The sequence below is a fragment of the Cnephaeus nilssonii genome (genome assembly GCF_951640355.1).
Source record: "Cnephaeus nilssonii genome assembly, chromosome: 2".
In the NCBI taxonomy this organism is placed as follows: domain Eukaryota; kingdom Metazoa; phylum Chordata; class Mammalia; order Chiroptera; family Vespertilionidae; genus Cnephaeus; species Cnephaeus nilssonii.
In genome coordinates, this window is record NC_137073.1 from 90,320,898 (window position 1) to 90,348,800 (window position 27,903).

Here is a 27,903-nt window from a genome sequence, read left to right on the forward strand (position 1 = left end):
CCTTAAAGTCATTTAGAGAGGAATTTGTAACTTTCAAATGCTTAAAAAAAAAAAAAAGGAAAGGAAATGAGACAGTTACAATAAAAAGTCTGTTTCCAATTTAGGAAGCCAGGAAAAGAAGAGCAAATCAAGAATGTAGAAGGGAATAATTGGTAAAGAAGGAAGAAAAAAATCAATAAAATAGGAACCAACCGATACAGAAACAGTAATTCCAAAAGTTGATTTTTTTGAACAAGTTTAATTATTCCTAAACCATTATCAAAACTGATCAAGAAAGAAAAAGAGATAACCAGAAAGTACCCAAACTAATAATATAAGGAATAAAAGGGAATCCACTGCAGAGCCTACAGACATTGGCAGGATAAATATGGAATGTTATAAATTACTCAAGGCCAACAAGATTTAAAATTTAGATGAAATGGAGAAATTCATTTAAAGGAAATTCTATCAAACCTGACACATAATAGAATAGAACATTTAAATGTGTATGTACATATTAAATGTATTAAATTTAATTGTTTTAAATCTTCACATAAAACTTCACATGCAAGTGATTTTCTGTATTAATCCTACTATGCATTTTAAGAAAATAAGATGAAAGGGACTGGTCAAATATTAACGAATTTTATAAGTGTGAATGGATAAAAATATCCTATTCATGGACAGAAGCTCAAAGATTGAGGCTACAAATCAGAGGCCACACTTTTGTACTATATATGGGAGATCAACTTAAAATTAAAAGAGAAAGTTTGGAAATAAAGATGGAAAATAGTTATTCTGAGAAACAGCTTACAGAAAAAAGAAAGCAGCAGTAATATAAATTTCTGACAATACAGAATTCAAATGCAAGGCATTCAGCATGACAAAAAACCTATTGTGGTACAGTCACCAAGAAAGTTTAACAATCATAAATCTTTGTGCACTCCAGCATCTCTTTGAAGTAAATAAAGAGGAACTATTAAAATGTTCAGATATATTGACAAATCCACAATCCTATTTAGAAATCTTAATGCATTCTAAAATTGACAGACTAAATTGAGTCAATAAGTCAGCCCACTGGGGATTTGACTAACTCCTCAGGCCCTCTGAATAGATATATTTAGAGAACATGCTTTGTTTCCAGAAAAATAGAAAATACATATCATTTTTAGAAAGCCATAAATCATCATAGAAGTAGAGCCTGTTTATCACAGCCCAGAAGAAAAATAAACTGTCAAAGTATAAATAATAAGCACAATCTCTGATCAAATCTGTTGAAATTAGAAATAACAAGAACAGACCAAAAATAGGCTCTTTGTAGAATTTATAAATTAGACTTCTGAATTACTCTTGTGTTAAAAGGAAATTGAAATTGAAATTACAGGCCTTTTAGAAAAGAATGACAATTAGGTAGCTATAAATCAAAGCTATGGGATTTGGCTAAAGCAGTAATTATAGGAATATTTATGTGCTTAAATACATTTATTAGAAAATACAAAAGATTGACAACAAGTGACAATTAAGCAAAAGAACAATTTAAGTTTAAATAAAGAAAAAGGAAAGATTTTTTTAAACTTAAATCAGAAACTAATAATCTAAAAAACTATCAGAATGCATAGACTTTAATAATATTCCAAAAGCTTTGAGAAAATTAACAAACATGCAAAGTTTCAAAAGTCTGACTTAAAGAAAAAATATAAAAATAACATTTAGTACAAAAAGAAATTACTTTAAATATGGAGACTTTAAAACTTTTAAGAGAATAATGTAATATTTTACATTTGAACATCTAAATAAAATAGATAATTTTCTAGGAAAATTATCAAAATTTACTTAAAAAAATAGAACCAGTAAACATGACAGAAATGTGACATATCTACTTCTAATCATGGATCAAGAATATAATATCATGAACACAAACGTCACCCACACAACTTAATAGAGAAATAGCTTTTAGGCAAGTTTCCTAAGATATCTGGGTCTCAGTTTCTTGTCAGTAAAATGAGGTGATAATATTAACTGCTATCCAGGAGTAAATTAACTATACAGATGAAGTCCTTAGAAGAGTGCTTGGCATGTAGTAAATGATCTGTGGATGTTAATTTGTGTCATCGTATCATCATATCATCACCATCACCTCATCAGACAGATGGTTTTATAGTTGAGATTTACCAAACCTTCAATAAATGATTACTTGTTTGTTATCTAAACAGTTTTGGACATAAAAAAATAAATAATGTTTCTGAACTCAACCTTATGAGGCTGGCATTACCTTGATATTTAAAAGGAACCAGGTGAACATAGAGTCAAATGAAACTCTTGAGAACTTATTTTATAAGAATAAAATGGACGAGAAAGGTGGCAAACAAAAGTTCAGCAGATGAGTTACCGTGTCCCTCCTTAGTCCATCCCTCTGAGGTGTGCACCGCTTCACAGTCCCCTCCCTCCTCTCTGTCTGTCTAAGCAGGAGCCTCTGAGCGTGTGTAGGGGAGGTGATGAGGCTGGGGCAACTGGTGGTAGTCAGGGCCTCTGTGGCCTCTGACCAGGGTCTAAGGACTGGAGTGATGTCTTAAGGAAGGGTGTTCTAGAAGGTAAGGAGACATACAGTGCTTATCTCTACTAGACTGTAAGCAGCTAAAAATATGGTTGACATCTTACTCATCTTTGTAACATTGCAGCCTAACATAGCTGCATGAGATGAGTCAATGATATAGGTGTATTTGGTATATAAACACCTTCCCACTAGAGATTTATTTCACCTTATTGCTGACTTGCATCTAGATCTTCCATCTGTCTATTGACATTCGGGGTGTTGCTACTCTTCTCAGTATCTTCTCCCTCTTCAGTTTCTCCAGCCAGTGTCATCGGCATGAGTGTTATTATGGTCTCAGACACACCCGACCTCTCCTTGGATGTTCCATTTGAATTTCATCTGATTATTCATTGTAGTCCTGCTCTTTTGATACCCCCAACCCCTTTTATCTTTGGAATAAATGGAGGCTTAAGAGGCTTTAATTTTTAATTTTTTAAAGGACCGCTCAGAAATGTATGTAATTCTTATAAATACTTGTAACCTGTTGGTAGCACAATCTGTAACTCAGTGGGCACATTGTTCACATGATCGTAGAAAGCTTGTGTGTTCATTGACTCGTGCAAGAATGTAAAAGCCGTGGCCTTTGAAATCTTGGGAGAATCTCAGAAAACATTTAGATGCATTTATTTCTTAAGGAAGTTGAATCTGGTTGGATTGTAGTGGGGAGGGTGAAGACTCAGTGTTTCCTAAGTGAACAGGAGTAAGAATGCTCTGGAGGTAGCAGCTGCCAAAACATCAACAGCAGGGAAGAGGACACAGAGATGAAAAGTGCTATTTGCTTAGGTGAGTCCAAAAAAAGATCATTTTTAATAAAGAACTGTGTACAGGGTGATTTTAATGAGCCATCATAACAAGTCAACCAGACACAACTGTGGACATAGTTTTCTATGGACATATTTTTGGTTTTGTTTTACGTTCATTTTCATTTCTCAAAAAATTTAGTGAGGATTGAAGTCCTCATTTAATTAAGTCCTAATTAAGCTGAAGATATTGCTGATGGCTTTCCAGGATAAGAAAAACTCTCCCCACACTAACCCATTCTTTTCTGTCTCCTGGTAGAACCTCCATCCTTGGGATCTCCTTTGGAGCTGCGTTCCTCCTGCTTGCCTTTATCCTTTTTGTCTGCTTTGCTGGACAGCTTTTGGTAGGTATTTCATATATTGAACTTCTTTGAAAACTGTGCTCATTCAATGAAAACTGATTTCTTACTTAAAACAGGGAGGTTATTGACTTACCATTTCAAGATATACAGATCCCAGTAAAGAAACATGTGTCCTTCCTGTCATCTGCTAAAAATACAAACTGACGCAGCTCACACACAACCAGGACACTAATTTGAAGATTATTTGAGATGTTGGATGTCACATCATAAAATTGTAGTTAGGTCCACTTGCTTCTGTCAGCAATTTTTATCATCTTCTCAACATTTTCAGAGTATTTATAACTGTGACTATATAAGTATAATGGGAGACTTTTAGTATACAGGAGAATTAAAACTCAAACCAAATATATCTTTTATATCAACTTTCCAGATATAAAATCTTAGAATATCAAAATAGCAAATGTAAAAATATTTTTTTAGTGTTTTAATTTAAGGCAATCATTGCAAGCTCTTATGGTTTAGATGCTAGTTCTGGATATAAAAAGTAAATCTACTTGAGTCTAAAGCAATGAGAGCATCCTAAGAAGGCCAGCAATGGGATAGAAGTCACAAAAGAGAGCTGATGTTCCATTTTGGTTGGAGATGGGTTGAAAGAGGAGAGGCCACTTTTGAGCAGAGTTCATGGGCATCCTCTGTGGAGACACTTCCCTTACTTTTGTTAACCAAAATGTTAATGTCACAAATAGTTCGTTACACAAAATAAACAGGAATAATCCTTAAAATATCTGCCAGTGAATGAATGCATTTTATGAGATGTGTGAGGTTAAGGAAATTTCATATTTTTCATATTTCTGAAGTCATGATTTCTTCTTCCAATTAGACTTTGACAAGAGCAAGTAGATGACACAACCAAGGAAGCAGACCTAGAGTGTGCAGGGCTCCTGGTCACTTCTCAAGGTTGTGCTACACCCATAGGATGCACTGTGGCTTCTAGGAGAGCACTTCTCTCATTCTACCTGGTTTTACACTTTTCATGTGTTTCTCCATTGTAATGTCATTTTGCTTTTTAAAAACATATGGTAGTATTACTTCCAGCAACATCAGTACAGTGACAGAATGGCCTCTTATGGTTTGGAGCCCCAGGTGTCCATTGTATTCTAGTCTGTGTTGAAATCTTTTGCCCAAAAAGTGCTGAGATTGCAAAGCATGTCTCTGTCTCCACTGCTGGCCTCCTCTGTCTTGTACCTTTACAAACTTGTGTGGGTTTCTATTTGCTGGATCATAGTTTAGATTATTTAAATTGGATTGGAAACTCTCCCACAAGTGAGACTATGGTTTCTGATTTCCTGGCAAGCACACAGCATCTCTTAAAAATCCCCTAAAGATACCAGAGGTTGTAGAGAAGAGAGGACTGGGTAAATATTGACTGGGTAAATCCTTGTCAAGTTCTAAAATGCTTCGTACACAAAGAAGCCTGATTTCCTACATTCAGATTTTCCTTGGGTGGAAAGCATTTTGCTCCACCCTCTGTCTTCCTGGACTCCAGATCCTTCTTGGAAGCCCATTTCTTAGTTCTTTAGAACAGGAACTATCATTTGTACTTCTGTTGAAATCCAAACCTCATTGTAAAGCACCTTATATCATTTTGCCTCAATAGCCATAGTTCTCATTTTCTAGTCCAAGGCATCCATTTGTGGGGTGAGGGGATCATCTTATATAATAAAAGGCTAATATGCAAATTGACCATCACTCCAACACACAAGATGTGGGCAAATATGGCCGCCCCCATGTGGACACAAAATGGCCGCCACAAGATAGCCGGCAGGGGAGGGCAGTTGTGGGTGATCAGGCCAGCAGGGGAGGGCAGTTGGGACGGACCAGGCCTGAAAGGGAGGGCAGTTGGGGGTGATCAGGCCTGCAGGAGAGGGCAGTTAGGGGTGACTGGGCTTGCAGAGGAGGGCAGTTGGGGGCGACAAGGTCTATAGGGGAGGACAGTTGGGGGGGACCCAGGCCTGCAGGGGAGGGCAATTGGGAGAGACCAAGCCTGAAGGGGAGGGCAGTGGGGGGAACCAGGCCTGCAGAGGAAGGCAGTTGTGGGGGAGACGAGCCCTGCAGGGGAGGGCAGTTGGGGGCGATCAGGCCAGCAGGGTAGGCCAGTTAGGGTTGGCCGGCCTGGCAGGAGAGGGAAGTTAGGGGCGACCAGGCTGGCAAGGGAAGACAGTTAGAGGTGACCAGGCTGGCAAGGGAGGGCAGTTGGGGGTGATCAGGCTGGTAAGGGAGGGCAGTTAGCGGTGACCAGGCTAGCAAGGGAGGACAGTTAGGAGTGACTGGGCCAGCAGGGGGGGGGGGGCAGTTGGGGGCAACCAGGCCTGCAGGGGAGGGCAGTTGGGGGGGACCAGGCCTGCAGGGGATGGCAGTTGGGGGGGACCAGGCCTGCAGGGGAGGGCAGTTGCGGGGGACCCAGGCCTATAGGGGAGTGCAGTTTTGGGGACCAGCCCTGCAGGGGAAGGCAGTGGGGGTAACCAGGCTTGCAGGGGAGGGCAGTTAGGGATGACTGGGCCGGCAGGGGAGGACAGTTAAGGGCAACCAGGCCTGCAAGGGAGGGCATTTGGGAGGGACCAGGCCTGCAAGGGAGGGCAGTTGGGGGAGACCAGGCCTGCAGGGGAAGACAGTTGGGGGTGACCAGGCCGGTAGGGGAGGGCAGTTAGGGGTGACCAGGCTGGTAAGGGAGGGCAGTTAGGGGTGACCAGGCCAGCAGGGGAGGGCAGTTGGGGGCAACCAGGCCAGCAGGGGAGGGAAGTTAGGGATGACCTGGCCAGCAGGGGAGGACAGTTAGGGTCAATTGGGCCAGCAGGGGAGGGCGATTAGGGGCGACCAGGCCTGCAGGGGAGGACAGTTAGGGGTGACCAGGCCTGCAGGGGAGGACAGTTAGGGGCAATCGGACCAGCAAGGGAGGGCAGTTAGGAGTGACCAGGCTGGCAAGGGAGGGCAGTTAAGGGTGACCAGGGCAGGAAGGGACGGCAGTTGGGGGCAACCAGGCCTGCAGGGGAGGACAGTTAGGGGTGACCAGGCTGGCAGGGGAGGGCAGTTAGGGATGACCAGGCTGGCAGGGGAGAGCTGTTGGGGGCAATCAGGCTGGCAGGGGAGCAGTTAGGCATCGATCAGGCTGGCAGGGGAGTGGTTAGGGGCAATCAGGCAGGCAGGCAGGCGAGCAGTTGGGAGCAAGCAGTCCTGGATTGTGAGAGGGATCCCACATTGGAGAGAGTACAGGCTGGGCTGAGGGACATCCCCCCCCCCCGCCCCCCGTGCACGAATTTCATACACCTGGCCTCTAGTAGTGTATATTTAGGGTTTCAAGTTGATTGTTTTTCTTCCCACTAAGTTTCTGTAGAAAAGGAACACAGGACTGGAGACTGAAAAATGAATCTGCAGAGCAACTTTGATGTCTGTGTGGGAACGCTCTGCTCTCATGAAAAGTCTCCCCTCTCGGCCTCAGTATAATCCGACCTCACTGTGGAACTTTTCACGGCTCTTGATTCCTCCTGTACCCGCCCTGTGGTCCTTCAGGGTGATGGAGAGAGAGCCCACACACACAGTGCCTGCTTCCTCCAGTTCCAGGGGATGGGGGGGGGGGAAGGGGGGGGCTTTTCAGACCTTGACACCCACACACCAGCTGCTCAGGAGTTCTTTTTAACTCTTTGTTATCTCAAAGAAAAATTTCAAGGCTGCAGATGAACTGGTGCCTGCCTCGTCCTCACAAGAAGCCTGTATTTTGACAAAATGGTCAGGAAGGTTAGACTTAAAGACAGCTTGGTCTTTCTAAACTTGAATCAGTAGGATCCATGAATGAGTCTCCCCCCAGTGGCCAGCTGGAATCCTTGATCCAGAGGTAATCCTGGTAAAATTCAAAAAGGAATTCTTCTCATTCCAATAAGAGATTTCTTTTACTATTTATGTGATTCTCTAAGGATTTTTTTTAACTGTAAACATCAAACATATTAATGCACAGCCAATCTAAGAAGGCTTTCTGTATGCTTTCTATTCTACCCTCCAAATTCAAGCAAAATCCATGCATAGCACAAATACTCCTGGGTGGTCTTGGAGAATACGTTGCTACATCCTAACTGCCCATTCCCTGGCCTCTTGAAAACCTACCAAATTGTATGAGGTTTTATTATGCTTTGCATTTAATTATGGATTAAATACTGAGTTTATGAAAAAATACTTAATAACCCAGACTCACCTTCTAGTAACTTATGTTAACTTTCTGAAAACGTAAATGCCAAAGGCAGTATTCATACTAATATTGATATTAAATTCTCTTTGTGAAGAATTAAAGTAAAATACTTTCACATAAAGGAGGTTGATAAAAGGTGAGCCTGGCTGATATTTTTCCACCAAGAGCTTTACCTTTGTTTCCCTCTGTTATACAAAACATACATGGCAAGTAAATAAAATCGATTGGTCATTATATGGCTGGGTTTGATTTTTTTTTTTTTAAAGTGGAGAAACATCAAAATGGGCAAAAAATAAGAGTGCTAATGAAATGCAACTTTTTCCTGTTGATTAAAAAAATCACACATGTGTTCATTCAGTGACACATTCTGATAAAATTTTTCAGGAAATTTGTTAGTGTCAGTATTGCAGTGAGAAGCCCAGACTCACCCCCCACGCTCACCCCTGCCCAAGGGGCTAAGGCAGCCATGCTCTCCCTGCCCTGCCCCCTGTGGCCCACTTCTCAGTTCTTGCCCATGTGGGTGCCCTCTACACTTGCTTGCCTTTCTAGAAAACTTTTCAGAAACGGCCCCGGCCCTTGTGAGGTGTCCTTTTTAGAGCTGCATGAGACTTAGGGTCTGTGCCCCGTAATTTGGCACTTGATTACATGGCAGCTCATTTGACCCCCTTTTTGTGAGTGTGACTGTTTTCTCCCCTGATAGATAACAGGTTCCTTACGACAAAAATTGTTTCCTACACCTGCTTCCTCTCTCCCAGTGAACCCAGCAGACTGCTGACCACGAAACTGTGTTTAATAGCATGTGCTAAGTCACTGCTGCTGGACTCCCATCATTTCTATCTTCCTTCCCCACCCCTACCCCCACCCCCACCCCCGCCTCGCCTCCCAGCAGGCTCCGTGTAACACCACCACCCCTTGTCTCACCAATGCCATCATTCCCAGGGGGCCCTTAGAGCCCATGTTAATCCCTCTTTCTCGAGACATCCTTGCAAAGGGCAAGTTCTGTGTGTACAAGAACCTGTGGACAAGAGAGCAGTGGTGACAGTGGCCCCATCTTTCTGCCTTGAAACTCCTTCTTACATGCGCCATGGTTCCTTGACTCCAACATGCTTCCAGCTGACTCCTCAGTGGGAAATAATCCTCTAACCTTCCTAACCCAGCTCTGTGGAGCCCACCGCCAGCCTTCCCAGTGCCTGCTGGCTGGGCTTCCTCTTTGGTATTCTTATTTGTATTATTTTAGATGGAACGATCCTCAGTGAGTTTGCGTCAGCCCTGTTTTGTTCATTGTCGTACTTTAGGCACTTGAACCACAAGATAAATATTTAATATCAGTTAGCTTGAAGGAATGTTGGGTTGCACCCAAATGCAACCTCCTGGCACCACTGCTCAGAAAACGTCCCACCGTGTCCTCACACACCCTCAGTTCTTCCTTGCTGGCAGCTCTGAATTCAGCTCACCATCGCTGCATCCCTGTTCCCAGTTCTGGCAAGCTGCTGGCCAGGGACATCCTGGCCCACCACCCTGGAGTCCTCTCATGTCATATCTCACTGGGCGCCTCGGCATCAGTGCCTCCAGAGGCACTTAGCTTCCAGTGGCAGAGGCTGGTTGGCATTTCAGAGTTGTAAGCTCGAGAGCTGAAACAGAACCCAGGACTCTGGGGTGCCATGGGCTTCAGGGAGTTTCCTATTCTGATCATCCAGAAGTTTCCCCCCATGGAAAATAATGCAGAAGGATCTGTGAGCAGATCTCTTGAGGATGGAAATGGAGACTGGAGCAGGCTCATAAGTGTGATAATTATAAGACCTGCAAAGGTTTCCTATCCTTGGTTAAGATTCTTTGGAAGCAATATACACTGCTTATGGCAGGCAAGATCCCCATTAATAGTTCTGTATGTGACCTCCTTGCAGTTCACTAGTAGCAAATATTACATTATATTCAAAATGAAGACTGAATCTGCTGGGCATTATATATATTCTGGCTCATTTGTCCTCACAAAAGTCCTTGGAAGAAACACACATTCTACAGTTAATGAGATAGAAGCTTGCAATTGCTACAAACTTGCCCTGCAATGCACAACAAGTAGGTATTGGAGCCAGAATAGGAATCCAGCCTGAGTATTCTTAAAAATTAATTGGAGACAGGTTCCAGGGGGCCAGTCTGTGTGTGGAGTCGCCAACAGACAAGTGCCCAGCACTAGACAGCGATGTCTATGTTCATGGTCACTGGCCAGCACATAGCGTGCCTTGTGTTGCTGCTGAGCACCCATTGATAAAAATCCTATAAAATAAAAGCCTAATATGCTAAATGTCCATTCATCCAGTCATCCATTCAACCAATCAAAGTGTAATATTGATTGCTACGGCCGCTCAACCACTCACTATGACATGCACTGACCACCAGGGGGCAGACAGTAGACTGGTCTACCAGTCGCTATGACGTACACTGACCACTAGGGAGCAGGCGCTCAGACTGGTAGGTGAGCTTGCGGCTGGTGTCCAGCCGATTGATCGGGACTGAGCGAGACAGGCCGAACATGCCCTGGAGCCCTCCTGCATCCCTCCCCAGACCTGATTGTGCACCAGTGGGGTCCCTCAGCCTGGCCTGTGACCTTTCACAATCCGGGACCCCTGGGGGGATGTTGAAGAGCCGGTTTCGGTCCGATCCCACAAGCCAGGCCTAGGGACCCCACTGGTGCACAAATTCGTGCACCTGGCCTCTAGTTACATTCGTAAGTCAAGATAACCTCACATGGGACCTCATTTGTATTCTCCTCCTCTAGTCTAATTTCCTAAAATACATTTTTCAGCTGTTGTTCCATTTGATTTAAAACTGGATTCTGGGGAAAGTGTAACTCTATCTAAAAAGACATTTGGTAAAATGGAAATAAAATGTTAACTTATAAATATATGTAGACTCTAAAATATGCTAGTAAGAAAGTACCCTTAATATTAATACTTTGCAAAATGCTTTCACATATGAGCCCTTCAAAGGGTTTTCATATATATTATTTAATAAAACAATGCATTTTATCTAAGAAACTGAGACATAGAATAAGAGATTCAAGTTCACATTTTCATTACAATCAGCAATAAAAAAAACTGTTATAGTAGTGATAAAATGTGTACATTTTCTGCCAGGTTTAACTTTCTGAACTACCTGAAGTGGGCGTACATCTCAGTAACAAATAGAGCTCAGTGATTGAAATGAAAAATACTACCAAAAAAAAAAAAAAAAAACCCACACACAAGGAAACAACACCAAAGCACCTTTTAGAACAAGTACACCAGATACACCAAATGAAAATGTTAGAAAATGTCAGAAGACCTTTTTCTCTCGACGTGGTCGTCTTGTGCTTTGTACAGCAGAGATAATATGATGCCAGCCTCCAACCTTGTTGCAGGCAGAGATGAAAGCACAAGTACGAGGTCTCCTGGGGAAGAAAAGTCGGTCACACACCGGCTGGGAGAAAAGCTTTCTGCCCCACAGGAGCGTTTTTTCTTGAAGTCTATTTTCTCTAATGTCAATATAACTACCAGCTTTCTCTTGGTTCATATTTTCCAAGAGAAAGTGTCCCTGTTTCCATCTTTTGTTTTTTTTCAGCTTGTCCTTGTCCTTATGCAGGTTTTAGTTGTGCATGTGATAAGCAACATGCAGCTTTATGTTATTGCCTCAGACCCAAAATCCCCCTTTTTTACCTGACGAGTGTCATACACTTCAGTGTATTATAATTACTGCTACATATTCATTTTGCTTTTTTTATCCATCATGTATCTTCTTTGTTTCTACTTCTTTTTTTCTCCTTTCCTGCCTTCTCTTGAACCAATTGAATTATTTATTCTCCTATATTCCCTCTAGCAACTTGGAAATTATAAATTCTATTTTTTTTTTTTGGTGATTAACTTAAAACATATAACTGTGCACATGACTCACAGAGTCTATTACTATATCCATCTTCTTGTTGAAGAATACAGGGACTAAGCTCTAAATCTCTAAATATAATCCTTCTTTTCCATCTTTCATCTTCTTGAAATTAAAAACTCAATAAAAGCATAACCAATGGACACAGACAGTAGGAGGGTGAGGGCATGTGCTGGGGGGTAGAAGTGGCCAGGCAGAGGTCAATGGCGGGGAAAGGAGACATATGTAATACTTTAAACAATAAAGAAATTATATTTTTTAAAAAACCTCAATAGTTATAATAAAGGTGTGATAAGAGCTGAAAAAATAATCCATAAAATAACACAGAAAGACAAAGAGTGCTGTTTAAATTTTTCTAAATTTAAACTGGTTTTATTATTCGTTGTTTTTTATTCCTGTTGTTTACCGATTTCTCACCATTCTCCATGAATATCGTTCCTTCCTCCAGGACTTGGGGTCCATATTCTCAAAGGATTATTCCTTTTGTAATCCTTTCAGAGAGAGCCTGTGCATGAAATATCCACTCACCTTTTGTATTGGAGAATCGTCTGGTTTTGATAGTTTTTATAACATTTTGAAAACATGAATCTGTATTTTCCTGGACGATATTATGCTCAGGAGAAAGCTACAGTCTAGTGGCTGTTCCTTGGTAGATAATATGTCTTTTCTTCCTTGTTGTTTTTTTAGAAATTATTATTTGCTGTCATGGGCAATAGATTTCTTTTGTTGAAGTGTAGGTATATTTTATTTTTCCTGTTTGCGACTCGGTGTGTCGCCTCGACCACAGAACTCATGTTCTGTCCAGGCCCACAAAATGTTGGCCTATATCTCCTTGTATTTTACCTCTTTCCCAATCTTTCTGTTCTGTTTTTCTCAAACATTCATTACATGTTGAAACTTTTTATTGTAGCTTCTGTGCATCAGTGTATTTTTTATATTTTTCATCTCTTCATTTTTCTGTGTGGTTTTATGTGTAATTCCTCGCAGCCATCTTTTCCTCTTTAGAATAACTCTCTTGAGTTTTTAATGTCAGTATCTACAATTTAATCTCGAGAGTCTATAAGGCTCATTTTTTAAAAAAACATCTATTATTTTCTCTTAAATGCTCATTTATTAAAGACTCTAACTCATCTTTATTCCTTCAATCTTATTTTATAGGCTATTTCAGATTGATATAATATCTACAGATCTTCTTGTGCTAATTCTACTAGTACAATCTGGTACGTCTATTGAGTATTTCTTGTGAGGTCCATTGTCTTAGGTAGTTTGTAATTTTTTTTTATTGTGAGGTCATGTTCAGTGGGAATGGCTTCCCCACAACTGGGACGTGCCCTGCATGCAGTAATGTAAAGTATCTATACTAATAAAAGGGTAATATGCTAATTAGACTGGGAGACCTTCTGGACAAAGCCATGGTGGTGGGGCCGAAGCAGAGGCAGTTAGGGGTGATCAGGCCGGCAGGGTAGGGCAGTTGGAGGCGAGCAGGCCAATGGGGGGGATGGGGGACAGTTAGGGGAAAGCAGGGGGGAGCAGTTGGGGGCAATCAGGCCGGCAGGGGGGCCAGGTGAGGGCGATTGGGCCTAAACTGGCAGTCATATATCCCCCGAGGGGTCCCAGATTAGAGAGGGTGCAGGCCGGGATGAGGGACAACACGCCCCCCCCCCCCCCCCCGCCCCGTGCATAAATTTCATGCACCGGGCCACTTATTTTTAATAAAATAAAAAAAATTATTATTTAAAAAGGATAAATAAATTTAATTGGTTCAACTATATAGCCTATATAATAGAAGGCTAATATGCAAATCAACTGAATGGTGGAACAACCGATTGCTATGACGCACACTGACCACCAGGGGGCAGACACTCAATGCAAGAGCTGCTGGTCAGTATGCTCCCATAAGGGAAGCACCAAGCAACGCTCAGCCAGAAGCTGGGCTCACAGCTGGCAAACCACTCGGGGGTCCCGGACTACAAGAGGACACAGGCTGGGCTGAGGGACACCCCACGCGCCCCCCCTCCATGCACAAATGTGCACCAGGCCTCTAGTCATTTATAAGCAGTGTTCTTTCTTCTGCCACAGCCCCAAAGACTTCTTCTGGTTTTTGAACTGATTAACAACCCCTCAACTTGAAATTCTCATTATGAAGCAGATCACAAAATTTCAAACCCAACACCTCCATTTAGAGTTGGAATTTATCATTAAAGTTTATTAGTGCTTCCCTCAACCAATTCATGGAGTTCTTCTAGACTTGTTTACATGGAGGGAACAGCCTTTTGAGGCTTCTGGTTTTATTCAGGGGTCTTGGTTCCAGCTGCCCACCATTTGCAGACCCAAGGCAACATCTTCTTCCCTGTGTTCGGTCCCAGGACACTGTTTCTCCAGTACTGAGCTGCTCCTTTGTTTCTTGCCCTTGGGAGTCTCCTTTAGGGTTCATCATTAAGACAATGAATGTATTGAGTAATCATCTATTGCATTTCTACTAGCTGCCGAACACTGTGCTGCCTGTGGGAGTACAAAGACCCGGGTAATGTGGTCACTGTTCTCAAGCAGCTCTTCCTGTGGCCAGAGATAAGCATTTCAGCAAAGACAATGCGATGTGGACAGGCTGTGAGTGCCCCGAAGTGGGTGAGGAATATAGCTCACTCAGGAAGCACAAAAGAAACAGGTTGATTTTGTAAAATATGATTGATTGAAATAAAGCATTCTTTCTGAAGGAAATTCAAGTACAAGTAAGTAATCAAAGCACACATGGCAGTCTCTGTGACATTAAATGTTACAAATAATTTTTGCTGCCATTCAAAAATACAATCCTTGGCCAACTAAATGCCAAAGAAGGTGTTCCTCTAGGCAAATACACAAAAGCACATGTTTATATGATAAACTTCACCATATTTGTCAGGCAAGATTTTAAGATAAGTTTTGTGCTTCTAATAATGCAAGCTTGTTATTCGGCCACTATAACATAGTTATAATTTTTCTGAATGTTGTTCTGAATTAAAACTTCACTTAATATAAGCATCTAGTTATTTCCAGATACTTCATTTTATTTTTTTTAAATGGACACTAATGAAACTACAAAAGCTTTTATAATGACTGCATTAAATTATATGGTATTTTAGAGTGAGAGACTACCAATTGTTTCCAGTACAAAACATTAAAAAACAAAATATAAGAACAAAGGAAGAGAAACATTTTTGGTGGGAATATTTTTTTAACCCAAATACAGTGCATGAGCATTTTATTGTATTTTTCTGTGGGGAATATTTTGCCTTTACTGAATGAAGAACATTGACATTCACTCTGTACCCTTTCTAGCAAACCACACTGCTCGTTTTCCCCAGCACCATCTCTATGATAGGGTTTTCATATAAATTTATATTCTTTTTCCTTTACATCTCCCACTATGTGTAATACTAATACCATATTTGTCAGTGGGTGTGGCATTGACAGCCAAGAGCATTGCTAGAAGGCCCACTTGAGCTCACTGTAAGTAAGAGGCAAACACAGGATACAGTGAGACCCACTGATGATCAGGAGAGGGAGGAAACAGAGTTGGGTAAAATTATGTCAGTAATTAAGCCAAAGATCAACTAGCGCGACTAACCTGGGCTCATTTCCATAAGTAGCATCTTCTGAATAAATGCTAAAATGTTCTTTGAGATATTATTATTTATTAGGGGCCCAGTGCACGAATTCATGCACCTTTAAAGGAACTGTGGGCCGCGAAGCTGCAGTGGGCACAGGGCTGGGTCTTGGCCCATCCTCTGTGCCCCCGCCCGGCCCCTCCCACTGCGGCCCCTGGTCCCCTCTCTGCCAGCAGCCCTGCTTCTGCTGCTGCCACTCCCACTCACTAACAGTGCCAGCCCCACTCGCACCCACTGACAGCGCAGAGCAATTGGGGTTGGCTCCAGCAGCGAGTGCGAGTGGGGCCAGCACCATCAGTGGATGCGAGTGGTGGCTACTGCCCCGATTGCCCTTCAGGAGCCAGGGGAGGTGGAAAAGCCCTCGGGGCGATCTGGGCAGGCAGTGCTGCTTGCACCTGCTGATGGCACCAAGCGATCGGGACCAGTGCTGGGTGCCGGCAGCGGGTGCAAGCAGTGGCTCCAGCACCGGCTGCAGGTGCAAGTGGGGCCGGCACCAGCAGTGGGTATGAACAGCAGCTCTGACGCTGGCACCAGGTGAGAGCAGGGCCATTGCTGGCAGCAGGTGCATGAGGCGGCTGCCGCCCCGATCACCCCTCAGGAGCAGGGGGAGGTGGAGAAGCCCTGTGGGGCAATCGGGGCCGGCAGCCACCGCTCACACCCGCTGATGGCGCTGAGCGATTGGGACTGGCTCCAGGCACCAGCAGCAGGTGCAAATGGCAGCTTCGGCGCTGGCTGTGGGTGCGAACAGGGCCAGCGCTGGCAGTGGGTGCAAGTGGTGGTTCCAGCACCGTCAGCAGGTGCAAGCACCGGGCAGGACCTAGGCGCACAGGAGCAAAGAATTTTCAATAAACACCAGAGGCTCGCCCCAGTGACAGCATCCGGCGCCCCACCTTGGTCTGGCGCTCCTGCTCACCTGCTCCACCATCCTGTCACGTCCAATGCCCGCCATGTTCCATGTGTACGTACCCTAGTCATCAGCACACGTCATAGCAACCAGTTGTTCAGTTCTGGTTATTCTGCCATTCGATCTATTTGCATATTAGCCTTTTATTATATAGGATGCTTCATTAGAATGATATAAATTTTGATAAACTTATTTTTGTTATCCAGGACTTTATTTGAATACTTAACCCAAAACAGAATAAACTGAAGTAAAGTATCATGTCAAGATCCAATTGTAATTTTTATTCAGGACTTCAAATTGAATCAATGTTCCCATTTTTCCTTAGTCAGATCTTTTCTATTTTAAGATCTTGGTCTTTTTTTTCCCTCTTTTCTTCATTGTTGGTTCCTTCTGCTTCCATAATCTTTATCTCCCTCCTCTTCTTCCCCAAATGTCCCTATAGTTCAGGCTACTCATCTCTTATCTTCTGTTTCTTTGTCCTTGCCACCAGCAATGCTTACCAGTCTTTATATTTCAGTTCTATTCACTCTGCCTGAAATTGGTCACAGGAGTGAAAAGACTGGGGTGGCTGCCTGCCTCCCTGATCTTGAGAGCAATATTTCTCTTAAGTTTAAAAATGCTTGCATGGGGGTACTTGGAGGCATACATGAAGACTGAACAGAAAACTAAATGGAACCTACTACATCCTAAATTCATTATCCTGAACCCAGTGCATGCCAAACCCATGGTCTTTAGTGAGGTGCCCCAAGTGTTTTCTTTCTAGGGGTAAACAGGAGCATGAAGGTGTTCCCGGACACCCTGCCACATGTTCAGTAGGCACACATGGGCGCTGATTTGTAATTCTGCCCAGCATGTTGCAGGAGCAGAAACAATTTCACGTGTGTCTGCCCACATCTGTTTCAGTAAGCGACTAATCTCTACTCAGAGTATAACATATTCCTATTAGATAGCTTATTTGGCAAGATCACCATCATGTATAATTCTAAAATTTCAAACAAAGTAATTTTTTAATTTCAAAAATAAGTCTGTGCAATAACTAGATAATATTTTACCTAAGTGTGATATAGAATCTGAGCTGGCTTTAAATTTCTCCTAGAGTAATAAAATTTTGCATTTCTGCTCTTAAACATATTTATTATCAAATTTATTGATAACTTCTGTGTATAGACACAAAGTCATTGATTTTAACGATTCTCTCTTAAAAACACTAATTCTAGTTGATTGAGATGCAAATTCATATTAATTTACCAAAATCAAACCCAATGCCATCATCTTCTAATAGATGACTATGACATTTTATTGAATCTCTGCTTTTTACACTTTATTATAGCTTCTCCTCCAGAACATAAATCTGATTAGGGTCTGTGGTATTAATATTATTAAAAGTAGCATGTATTAAATGATAATGACATAAGTAAGCATCCTCAGGTGGGTGTCCTCCAGCTCTTGGACCCTCCAGGATACTGCATGTTCAGAGCATTAAAGGGCATCTTATTGGATGACATATTTAATGCCACCACCAAATCCTGCTCTTTAGAAGCCTGAGGTACAAATCTGGCTCCTCCCCTGTTGCTGGTGGGAAAATGCCCTCCAGAGCCCCATTGTGTGTGCCTCCTGCCACCAGCCAGAGATTCAGCTGCCTGCAGCCCCTGGAGTCCAGGGCAGCTCATGCTTCCAGACAGGCTCTAGGGGAAATCAGAGGCGGACCTGGGAGAATTAGAGAGGAAAATTAACATGCAGACAGTCTCACAATGATGAGGGTGTGATGCTGGGCCACTGGACTTGTTCTTTAAGCTCACCTATCTATCTGTCACTTTTTATTAGAGAATCTCATTTAATTGTTACATTAGTATTTCACATATTGCATTACTTACGTTTTTAAGAAATATATACACTGAGTGGCCATATTATTATGATCTCTAAACACATAATAATCTGGCTACTCAGTATATATATATATATTAGAGGCCTGATGCATGAATTCGTGCATGGGTGGGGTCCGGCCAGCCTTGCCAGGGGGAGGGGACATAGGCGGTTGGCCGGCCTGCCTGCTGGTCGAACTCCTGGTCAAGAGGACAATTTGCATATTAGCCTTTTATTATATAGGATATACTAGAGGCCCAGTGCATGATTGAATCATGCACGTGTAGGGTCCCCTACACGCTTTCGCTTTCGATCACGGGGAGCTGGGTGCCTGTCCGCTGGTGCACCAGGCGCTGGAGGCTTCTGAAAGGCCTGGTGCCTGAGCGGAAAGGCATCCAGCTCCCATGCTTTCGCTTTTGATCGCTGGTGCACCAGGCCTTTCAGAAGCCTCCGGTGTGGCGGAGGCTTCTTAAAGGCCTGCTGCCTGAGCGGACAGGCACTCAGCTCCCCCGCTTTTGATGGTCCACGCAGTGGGACGTCCGCTCGCTGCCCCAGAGGCCCCTTCTGTGCTGCAGCACAGCCATGGCGCAGACGCTGAGCTCGTGTCACTGCTGGCGACGCAGCTCAGCGTCCCGCTGGCCCAATCAGCTACCCCGGCCACCCCGAGTCCTGCCCCCCCGCACCTCCTGGCCAATCATGGGCATAGCGAAGGTATGGTCAATTTGTATATTTGTCTATTATTAGGTAGGATAATAAATAATATATGTATATATATATGTATAACACACACACACACACACACACACACACACACATACACACACACTGAGTGGCCAGATTATTATGCATTCAGAGATCATAATCTGGCCACTCAGTGTTTGTATAGAGGGAGAGGCGGGGGGTGGGGGGGGGAGAGTAAAGCAGAAAGAAGATGTGAAAGAGGTAGAGAAATAAAAGTGCTGTTTATTATAGCTGTCAAGGAGTATTCTCTGAGTTTTATGGAGGTCACACCAGTTTTACCATTGTATTAACTTAGTAGTATTTGACAGTTGTATTCCTATGATTAGCTACATGTTGGTCTGTTTTCTACATAAATTGGCGGAATTTATGACAACTGCTTCATCATAGCTGTGATCTGAGACCCAACACATCTCATAGAATGGTTTAATTAACTGACATATTTGTTTCTTCACCAGATTTTTTTAAAATATAATTTTAGGTCTATTTTAAAGGACAGATAGTCACAACTTACATTTATTATGAAAATTTAATTAATCTGTTCTTACTTTGTAACAGTGATGCCAACATAATGTAACAAGGTGTGTGATCTGGTCTGAGCCCCCAGCAGAGGACAGAGCCTACTTGTTGACTCTTGGAAGAATATTGGGGCATCTTGTGGTTTTACATATCATTAACAAACTTGAGATAATACATAAAATAACAATGCTTTTTCTTTATTTCTTTCTCTCTCTTCCTAGCAATGCAGCAAAAAGGCATCTGTCTCTCTCCTGTGGCTTTTGAAGTCATCGGGCATCATCGCTAACCGCCCCTGGCCACGGATCTCCCTCACAATCATCACCACGGCCATCATTTTAACCATGGCCGTGTTCAACATGGTGAGTCACGGAAGGCTCCTACCAGGCAGGGCCCACTAGCTAGAGGTCTCACTAATTCTAACAGACACATGGTGTTCACTCTACAAGGGATGATTGCCGCAATCCCCTTATCATTTGGCATTCTTATCCCCCAAGAGTGTGCTCACTCACCTGAGCAGGCACAGAGCCAATGAAACACACTTCCTGAGATTTGACCTTCTCCATTGGCTGCACATACAAGTTATGAGAACAAGACATTTAACACACCATCACACACCTAGAAAAGTGCCTTCCATGTGAGGGGTGGCTACTTAATAGTTACTGAATGAAAGAATGAGTGAATGAACAGGTAAGCACAAAACCCTTCCAGAAACCAACGATTTATTTTGATAAAATCCAGTTTGACCTCATAAAATCAGGATGTATCACCTAATTTTTTGATGACAGAATCTATGTGGGAAACAAATCAGTTTTAGAAGCTAACTGTATTTCACAAAGGATAATTAGTAATGATTATAATTACTAATGAAATTTAGGCAGTTCAGTCACTGTCTAAATGTTTGATGAGCTGAGCATTTGGGAGATTGGTTTCACAGTAACTGTGATCCCTTTGGAGAGAAGAGATACATCTTCAGTACCAGAAATATGTCTTCCAGGGCCACTTTTTTCCTCACAAAGAAAGGAATTTACTAGTATTGCCAAGTGAGATAGAGAAGTCTGTAGAAGACATGCTAACACTAGGATGGATGATGTGTGAGCGAGGAAGGTAATAAGGTTTTGGTCCACATACTGAGCTCCCTTCTGTGGCAGCCCAGGCTGTGGGGTGAGGAATAAACAAGAGTACTTTTTCTCTGCCCAGTGGAGAGGGAGAGGAAGTCAGAACCACTCAAGCAGGTGCTGTCCCCATCAATGCAGGAGAAACAGTGTTTTCCTTGATACCGGGGACCCTGAAATGAGTGGTGGTTCTCCATCTGAGCACCTCATATATTTATTTCAAAGAGTCATCATAGAACACTATGAACGCAGACATATGGTACAGAAAGGAACTAATTTTTTCTTACTGGAGAATAACTATGGAGCTTTACTGATCACAGAAGGGGAAGAATTTGTTCATGAGAGTGCTGGCTTTCATCACAGCTGCAGATTTATAGAGAATGTTGTCCGCGCCTTCTTGAATTATGACTACATGAGGCAGACGCAGGGTCCTGTGTCCCCAGCCATGCTGTAAGGTGATGTGACCATTCTGGGTCAAGCTCCTCACCCAGTGGTGCTGACGTACATTCAGACACTGGCCAATCAGAACTGAGCATCAGTGAGGTGACATGCAAAGGAAGTGGGCTCCCAAGTCACTCACTCATATCAGGGGACATGGCACCTACATTTTAACAGCACTTAGGGGGTCAATAGGAACGGTGTCTCAGAGAGGCTGGCTTTTAAGATCTCAACACGCAGTGATATAAATGACAAAACACCCAGGTCAGTTGTATTGAAAATGAATTGTGAGGTGTTAACAGGACATTTTAAACACCTGATACTCACCTATGTAACACCAAACACCCCAATAAAAAGTGGAGGAGTTATCCAGATTTTTATCAAATACAGAGTTTCATCAAACTGCCAGTGACCTGCGTGTTTTGTTCCATTTTAGTTCCAGCTGGCTTAACCTGTATGAGAAGCTCAAATCCTCTGCCATTTTTTCTGACATTTTGACAGTGTCATTCTGTGACTTCCCACGTCATTTTTGCAATCTCTTCTGAGAAACTTCCCAGAGAATGCAATCAATAACAGCTTTTTGAACCACGTAGCCCAGGATTAGCCTTAGTCAACTGGTAGTCTAGCCAGACTTCTAATTCCAACCAAATGACAAGCAAAGCACAATGATGTCATCAGGCATAAAACAATATTACATTGCATGTTCATAATTTAATATTGCTTGGAAAACATAATTCTGAGATGTTTTAAATTTTCTGAAAAATGTAAAATTTGGAAGTGAAGGTAAAAATATGTAGTGTTCATAGGCCCTTTATTAGGACATCTTGTCCAGGATGAAGATATTATTTTCCCAATGATGACAAAGTTTGATGAATGTTAAAATTGGTCTAGGGAGGAGTTCCTCAAATAATTATGATTATTAGAAATTCATTCTGTGGAGAAAGTTGTGGCAGTTTAACCTGAAAGAGAGAGAAACATGGGATTAATAACAATTGAGGATTTGCCTGGCTATATAGAGGATGACATAAGTTTGTTATTTTAAAGTGACTAAGAAGATAGACTGGGGAAATTGACTCACAATTGTAGTGTGATGTCATATAAATATTTATCTCTTTTCTGCGTCCAGTGCGGCTAGACAGCAGTCCAGTTCCTGAGTAGGGGCGGCTGGGGATTGAGAAAATGAAAGAAAGAGACAGACACAGAGATAGAAGGAAAAAGCTGGGGCTGGGTGGGACAGCTGTCCTCTGATGGAGAGACAGTGACCCAGAGCCAATACAGTGCATTTATTTTATACAGCAAAATACCAGGAAGTTTTACTAAAGCTCAAGACAAAGGAGATTATATGCATTCTTGTGGCTTCTTTGTAATAGTCACTTCTGGGTGGGCCCTGATAATCATGTTTGTTTCTGGTGCTTGGCTGGATTTAGATAATGAAACCCACCCCCTGGCATCTGAGCTGAAGGTCAGGCTGACAACACACCTGCCTCTGGCAAGGTATGTTTCCAGGGCATGGCTCTGCCAGGCACTGCTGGATTCAGACAACAATCAGCTCAGGGGCCTTTCCCAGGCACTCTCTACAATGTCATATAGACACAATGAAGAGTTTCTTGATTTGGGGGTAGTTAATAAATACTAGAGAGAGAGTGTGCAAAAGGGGCTTAATGGAGCATTGTTAGGTATAGTGATTGAAGTTCTCTATTGAACTTCTCTAATGGCTTTCAAATTTATTTTTTTAACATATTTCTTTTTCTTGATTTCAGAGAGGAAGGGAGAAGGAAAAAGAGATAGAAACATCAATGATGAGAGAGAATCATTGATCGGCTGCCTCCTGCATGCCCCCTACTAGGGATCAAGCCCACAACCCAGGCATGTGCCCTTGGCCGGAATCGAACCTAGGACCCTTCAGTCCGCAGGCTGACGCTTTATCTACTGAGCCAAGCCAGCTAGGGCTGGTTTTCAAATTTAAATCATCATGTTTATTGTAGAGCTTCCTTGCAAGACTAAGTTTTCACAAGATGTACTTCTACCCATTGTAGAGCAAGAATTTATTTTCTTCTCCATAGAGTGATATAATCAAGATATTTTCGTTAATAATTTTAAGATCCCAGGTGCTTGAGACTAGTAACCTACAAGCTAAACTATCTCCTTCTATTTTTTATTTTTTCATTCTTTGGTATTTAAATAAATTTTATTTGGGATCTGTAAAATATAAATCTGTAACATTTTGGAGCCCAATGTTTACCTTTGCTGTTCAAACATTTTTTCTGATAGAAGTTTTCCCAAAGAATTGGCACATTTATAGTTCAACCATGGGTTGTGACATTTTTGACAAATTCTTTAGTAGTAAATAAAGAAATCTCCAACATTTGAATTTTCAAATAAGCATTTTGATTTTACCAAATGATATAATGGGTAGAAACACTGTATCTAGTATCATTTTCTCAGAATTACCTTTTTAAAAAAAGAAAATAGGATCCTTTTTCCAACAGTGCTCAGACTATGCATCCTTTGAATTTTAATCCCCTGTAACCCTGAGCTGCCAAGCATTCACAAGTAATAGATAAGATGTTGATACCAGTTATTGCATTTTGCTCATAAAATTAACTTTTTTTCTTAAATCAAAAACTCATAAACTCCATGGACTCATTTAATGTTTGAAGCAAGATGGTGAAGAGGCTGCAAACACATTCCAAAGGCTTGCGTTTCAGGACAGGGAGTTGGGAGTCTGTATGCGTGATGATGTCAACCTCAAACGTAATTCTAACCAAGCCATTTTTAATATAATATTTAACAGAGGTGCTTGTGTGTTCTTTAACATCAATCCTGCAGTTCTATAGTTCACTATTAAGTGCATAGCACAACAATAAATAGTCACTTACTTATTCAGTAGGAATTCTCACAGTTTGAAAAGCGGATGGAGCTACTGGCATCTGAAGCATATCAGGGGACTGGGTTGCCCACATAGTGCTGCCGACTGCGGATGACACACAGGCACCAATAAACAGCACCACCTACTAACCCTTCCATCTCCTTTGCACTAATTCATTGAAAAACAAACATTTTCTTTGCAGTTTTTCCTGAGTGACCCAGAGGAAACAATCCCTCCAACTACCAATACATCAAACACAAGTCTTTCTGCCTCAAATAATCAGGCAGCAATTCTGCGTGCGCAAAGCTTGTTTTTTCTTCCGGTAAGAGCATTTTCCTCGTTATTATGGCTTTTCTTGTTTTCCACCTATGTGGTGATATGGCCTCCACTTTCTCACCTGTCCTGGACTTCAATTCTTTGGTGTCAGTACCTGAGTAGGTCCTGACTGCTTAAGAACCACCAGCCTTTCTTTCTTTCTTCCTTTCTTTCTTCCTTCCTTCCTTCCTTTCTTCCTTTCTTCCTTTCTTCCTTTCTTTCTTTTTTTTTTTTTGAAATAAAGCTTTATTGATTTCAGAAAGGAAGGGAGAGGGAGAGAGGGATAGAAACATCAATGATGAGAGAGAGCCATTGATCAGCTGCCTCCTGCATGCCCCACACTAGGGATTGAGCCCACAACCCTGGCATGTGCCCTTGACCGGAATCAAACCCGGGACCCTCCAGTCCTCAGGATGACACTCTATCCACTGAGCCAAACTAGCTAGGGCCCACCAGCCTTTCTTAAGAGAAGTCCTGGCTGGCTGGCACTGCCAGGCACAAATGCAAAGTCACAATGTCATTCTGATGCTCTCACAGGTGACTCTTGCCTTTATTCTCTAAACTGGTGCATTTTATGGCATGGATCCCAGCATCTGGCATTCGATTACATGTCACTGAATTCCTGGGTTCCTTGCTCATAGATTTTGCGAATTGTTCCAGTGAATTCGTGTTGGCTCCCTGTTGCTGTGATCACAGGGCTACATCTCCTCTCTCTGCCTCTCCTTGTGCTGCAAATACCGTCCAGTGATTATATCCTCAGATAATCCTTACAAACTGACTCATTTTAACCAATGTCCAAAAAGGCTTAGATTGGAATTTTAAAACTGACTAACACGTCAGTATTTTAAGTAAAAAGAGGTAAATCAGTTATTTACTGCTTAATAAGTCTTACCCATGAATTGTTTGTGCAAAAATAAAAAAGTCTTTTGATACTCTCCTTTTCATTTTATGAGTAATCATCTAAAAGTAGTATAAATTATTAACATTTACTTTCTGTGTTGACGGTGCTAAGTGAACTAGTTTGGAGCCTGAAATTGGTCATTTAATATGTGCACTTTTAAAATGTCCTGCCAAGTTTTAAAACTCCACTAGCAGTGGCAATAAAGGTGATTTCCTTGCCTCATCCTGCTTTTGCTGATTTGTTCTGTTGACATTTGGCTTGGATACTTTTTGCCATTTCAGTTTCTGGGAAGCTCACTGCTCTGCGTACAGAGTAGGGAGGGGTGTCTGGTGTTCTTTTGAGGCCAGGGCTGTTTCTGAGGCAAGGTGACCAGGGTTCCTAGGAATGTCCCTGAGGGCTCGGGAAGAGCATAAGCTTTGTCCCTTATCCAAAGGGTCCTAGCCTTCATTTTAGGCATTAAACCCCCATGAGGATTAGACACCATCTTCTCTATATTAGTTATGTGACAGGTGAGAGATGGGTCTCATGATGATTTATTGGCTGTGACCTAACTGTGCATCCTTGAATGGATGGCATTAACACACATAGCCCATAGGACAGTGGAGGGAGAGTGACTCCAAGCCGTCCTCATGTGACATTCACAGGGCACTTTTTAAGTTTCACATTTTAAAGTTGTATTTTCATAGGAAAGAAAAGCATAGCTAGCAAAGCACTTTTTTAAATCTCTCCATCCAATATTTTTGGGTAGAATGACTCACCATGCTTGGCACCACTAACAGCAATTGGGTGATCATTCTGAATTTCATTTAGGTAAGTCTGTATGATACCTTATTTTCAAAAGAAGAAAATCATTAGAAACCCAAGATGGGGAAAGGTAATATTTACTCAACCTTAATAGATCCTGAAAAAATACACAATAGGCTCTTTAAAATCTAGGCCCCACTTAGTCAAAGGTCACTATTGTTCCAACAGCAAGTCCTCAGGAAGAGGTTTATGGTGAGCTTCGCCCAGGAAGCCCCGCATGCTCACGAGCTGTCGGTATAGACACTGCTTTATTAACTCACAAGTTTAGTGGTTCCAGGGGAACCAGTAAACAACCCATCTTCCCCCTTAAAAGATTTTTAGAAATATTAGGAAAGCCATTTTGTAGACGTTCACAAAGTATACCTTATTCCTCTCAAACCTCATCTTCCGTGATACCTGAGTCTGACAAGAGATGCGGAGAGTCCCCTTCATGCTGTGGGTGATACAAAGTGATATAACCTCTTAGTGGTAATTTAATAGTTCTTGAAAAGCACAATACAGATGTACTTTTTATTCTGCAATACTAATTCTGCAAATTAATTTTAAAGATGCACAGACTTAGCTACAAAGCATTCATTCAATTGTTTATGTAACATCAACAATAAACAAGAAAGTAAAAGAGCCCTAGCTGGTTTGGCTCAGTGGATAGAGCGTCGGACTATAGACTGAAGGGTCCTGGGTTCGATTGTGGTCAAGGGCACATGCCTGGGTTGCTGGCTCAATTCCCAGTAGGAGGAGTACAGGAGGCAGCCAATCAATGATTCTCTCTCATCATTGATGTTTCTATCTCTTTCTCTCCCTTCCTCTCTGAAATCAATAAAAATATATTTTTTTAAAAAAGAAAGAAAGCAACCTGAAAGATAAAGTAAATGTATTTGAATAAATCATTATTTAGTTTCATCCGGTCATTACAAAAGATGTAGAAAAATATTTAATGACACAGAAATATATATATTTATGATGCTATTAATTGAAAAGTATCATTTAAAAACAACCAAAACAGTATAATCCCAATTTTATAAAATAATTGTACCAATAATAAGTAGAAGAAAAAGGCTGGAAAGTTATAGACAAAATAATTAATAGGCTCAAGTTGGATGTTGGGGATAATTGGAGACCCTTATTTTTATATGTGTGCTTTGTATGTTTCCTAATTTTTAACATCAGATGTGTAATTGCTGTAGCATTAAAAAAAGCTAGTTTTAAAATACCCAACAAAATCAATCATAAAGGATCTTTACCATGTAGGCACTCTGTGCTTTACCAGGTATCTATAGCATTTTATTGGAAAAATATCCTGTGAGGTAGATATTATTGGAATATCCATTTTCTAGGTGAGGAAACAGGCCAAAGAGTCTTAAGTAGGGGGCCAAGATGCCAGTGGCTGTTCCCTAGGTATTAAAATGCAAGTTAATTTCATTGATTAACTATTAAAAGTGCTAATGACTATATTTACTTAGTTAACTTAATACCAACTAATATTTTTATTTACTTTATGAAATAACCAAGAAGTCATAGACACAGACAACAGTGTGGTGGTTACCAGAGGGAAGAGAGGTATGGAGGGGTAGTAAAGGGAAAAGGGGTCAAATATTAACTAGTATTAATAAATTATATTATTCGGTAATTAAAATATTAGTACTTGCTAATTTAAAATTAATAAATAACAATACAACTATTACCTAATAGTAATATTAACTGTACCCAGACTCTATAAAAATGAAGTTACGAGGATAGACCCTAGCAGCAGTCCGCTCACGAGCTGCAGCCGGAACACCTGGCCACCCGGCGCCTCCCTGGCCAGCGGCCTGATGCAGCAGTGACGGCTGATCTTCGGGCCTCCCACCGGGCCTCCCAGAGCCGTTCCCCCTCATTCGCACACCCTTCTGTGGCTAGGTTCAGGGTCCCAACTTACCTGTCATTACCTCCCAGCATACCTTGTGCATGGCCTTCAAGAGTTCTAGAAAGGT

The 27,903-nt window shown here is 42.0% G+C and overlaps 1 protein-coding gene across 2 annotated transcripts in view; it reads left to right on the top strand.

Moving 5' to 3' along the window:
* Positions 1-27,903, top strand: part of ADCY2 (adenylate cyclase 2) — a 278,106-nt gene that overhangs the window by 212,485 nt on the left and 37,718 nt on the right. For both annotated transcript variants that reach the window (XM_079798318.1, XM_079798319.1), the window contains exons 15-17: positions 3,632-3,716; positions 19,716-19,853; positions 24,116-24,235. In XM_079798318.1, the coding sequence (XP_079654444.1) occupies positions 3,632-3,716; positions 19,716-19,853; positions 24,116-24,235 (343 nt within the window). The remainder of the gene's footprint in view (positions 1-3,631; positions 3,717-19,715; positions 19,854-24,115; positions 24,236-27,903) is intronic.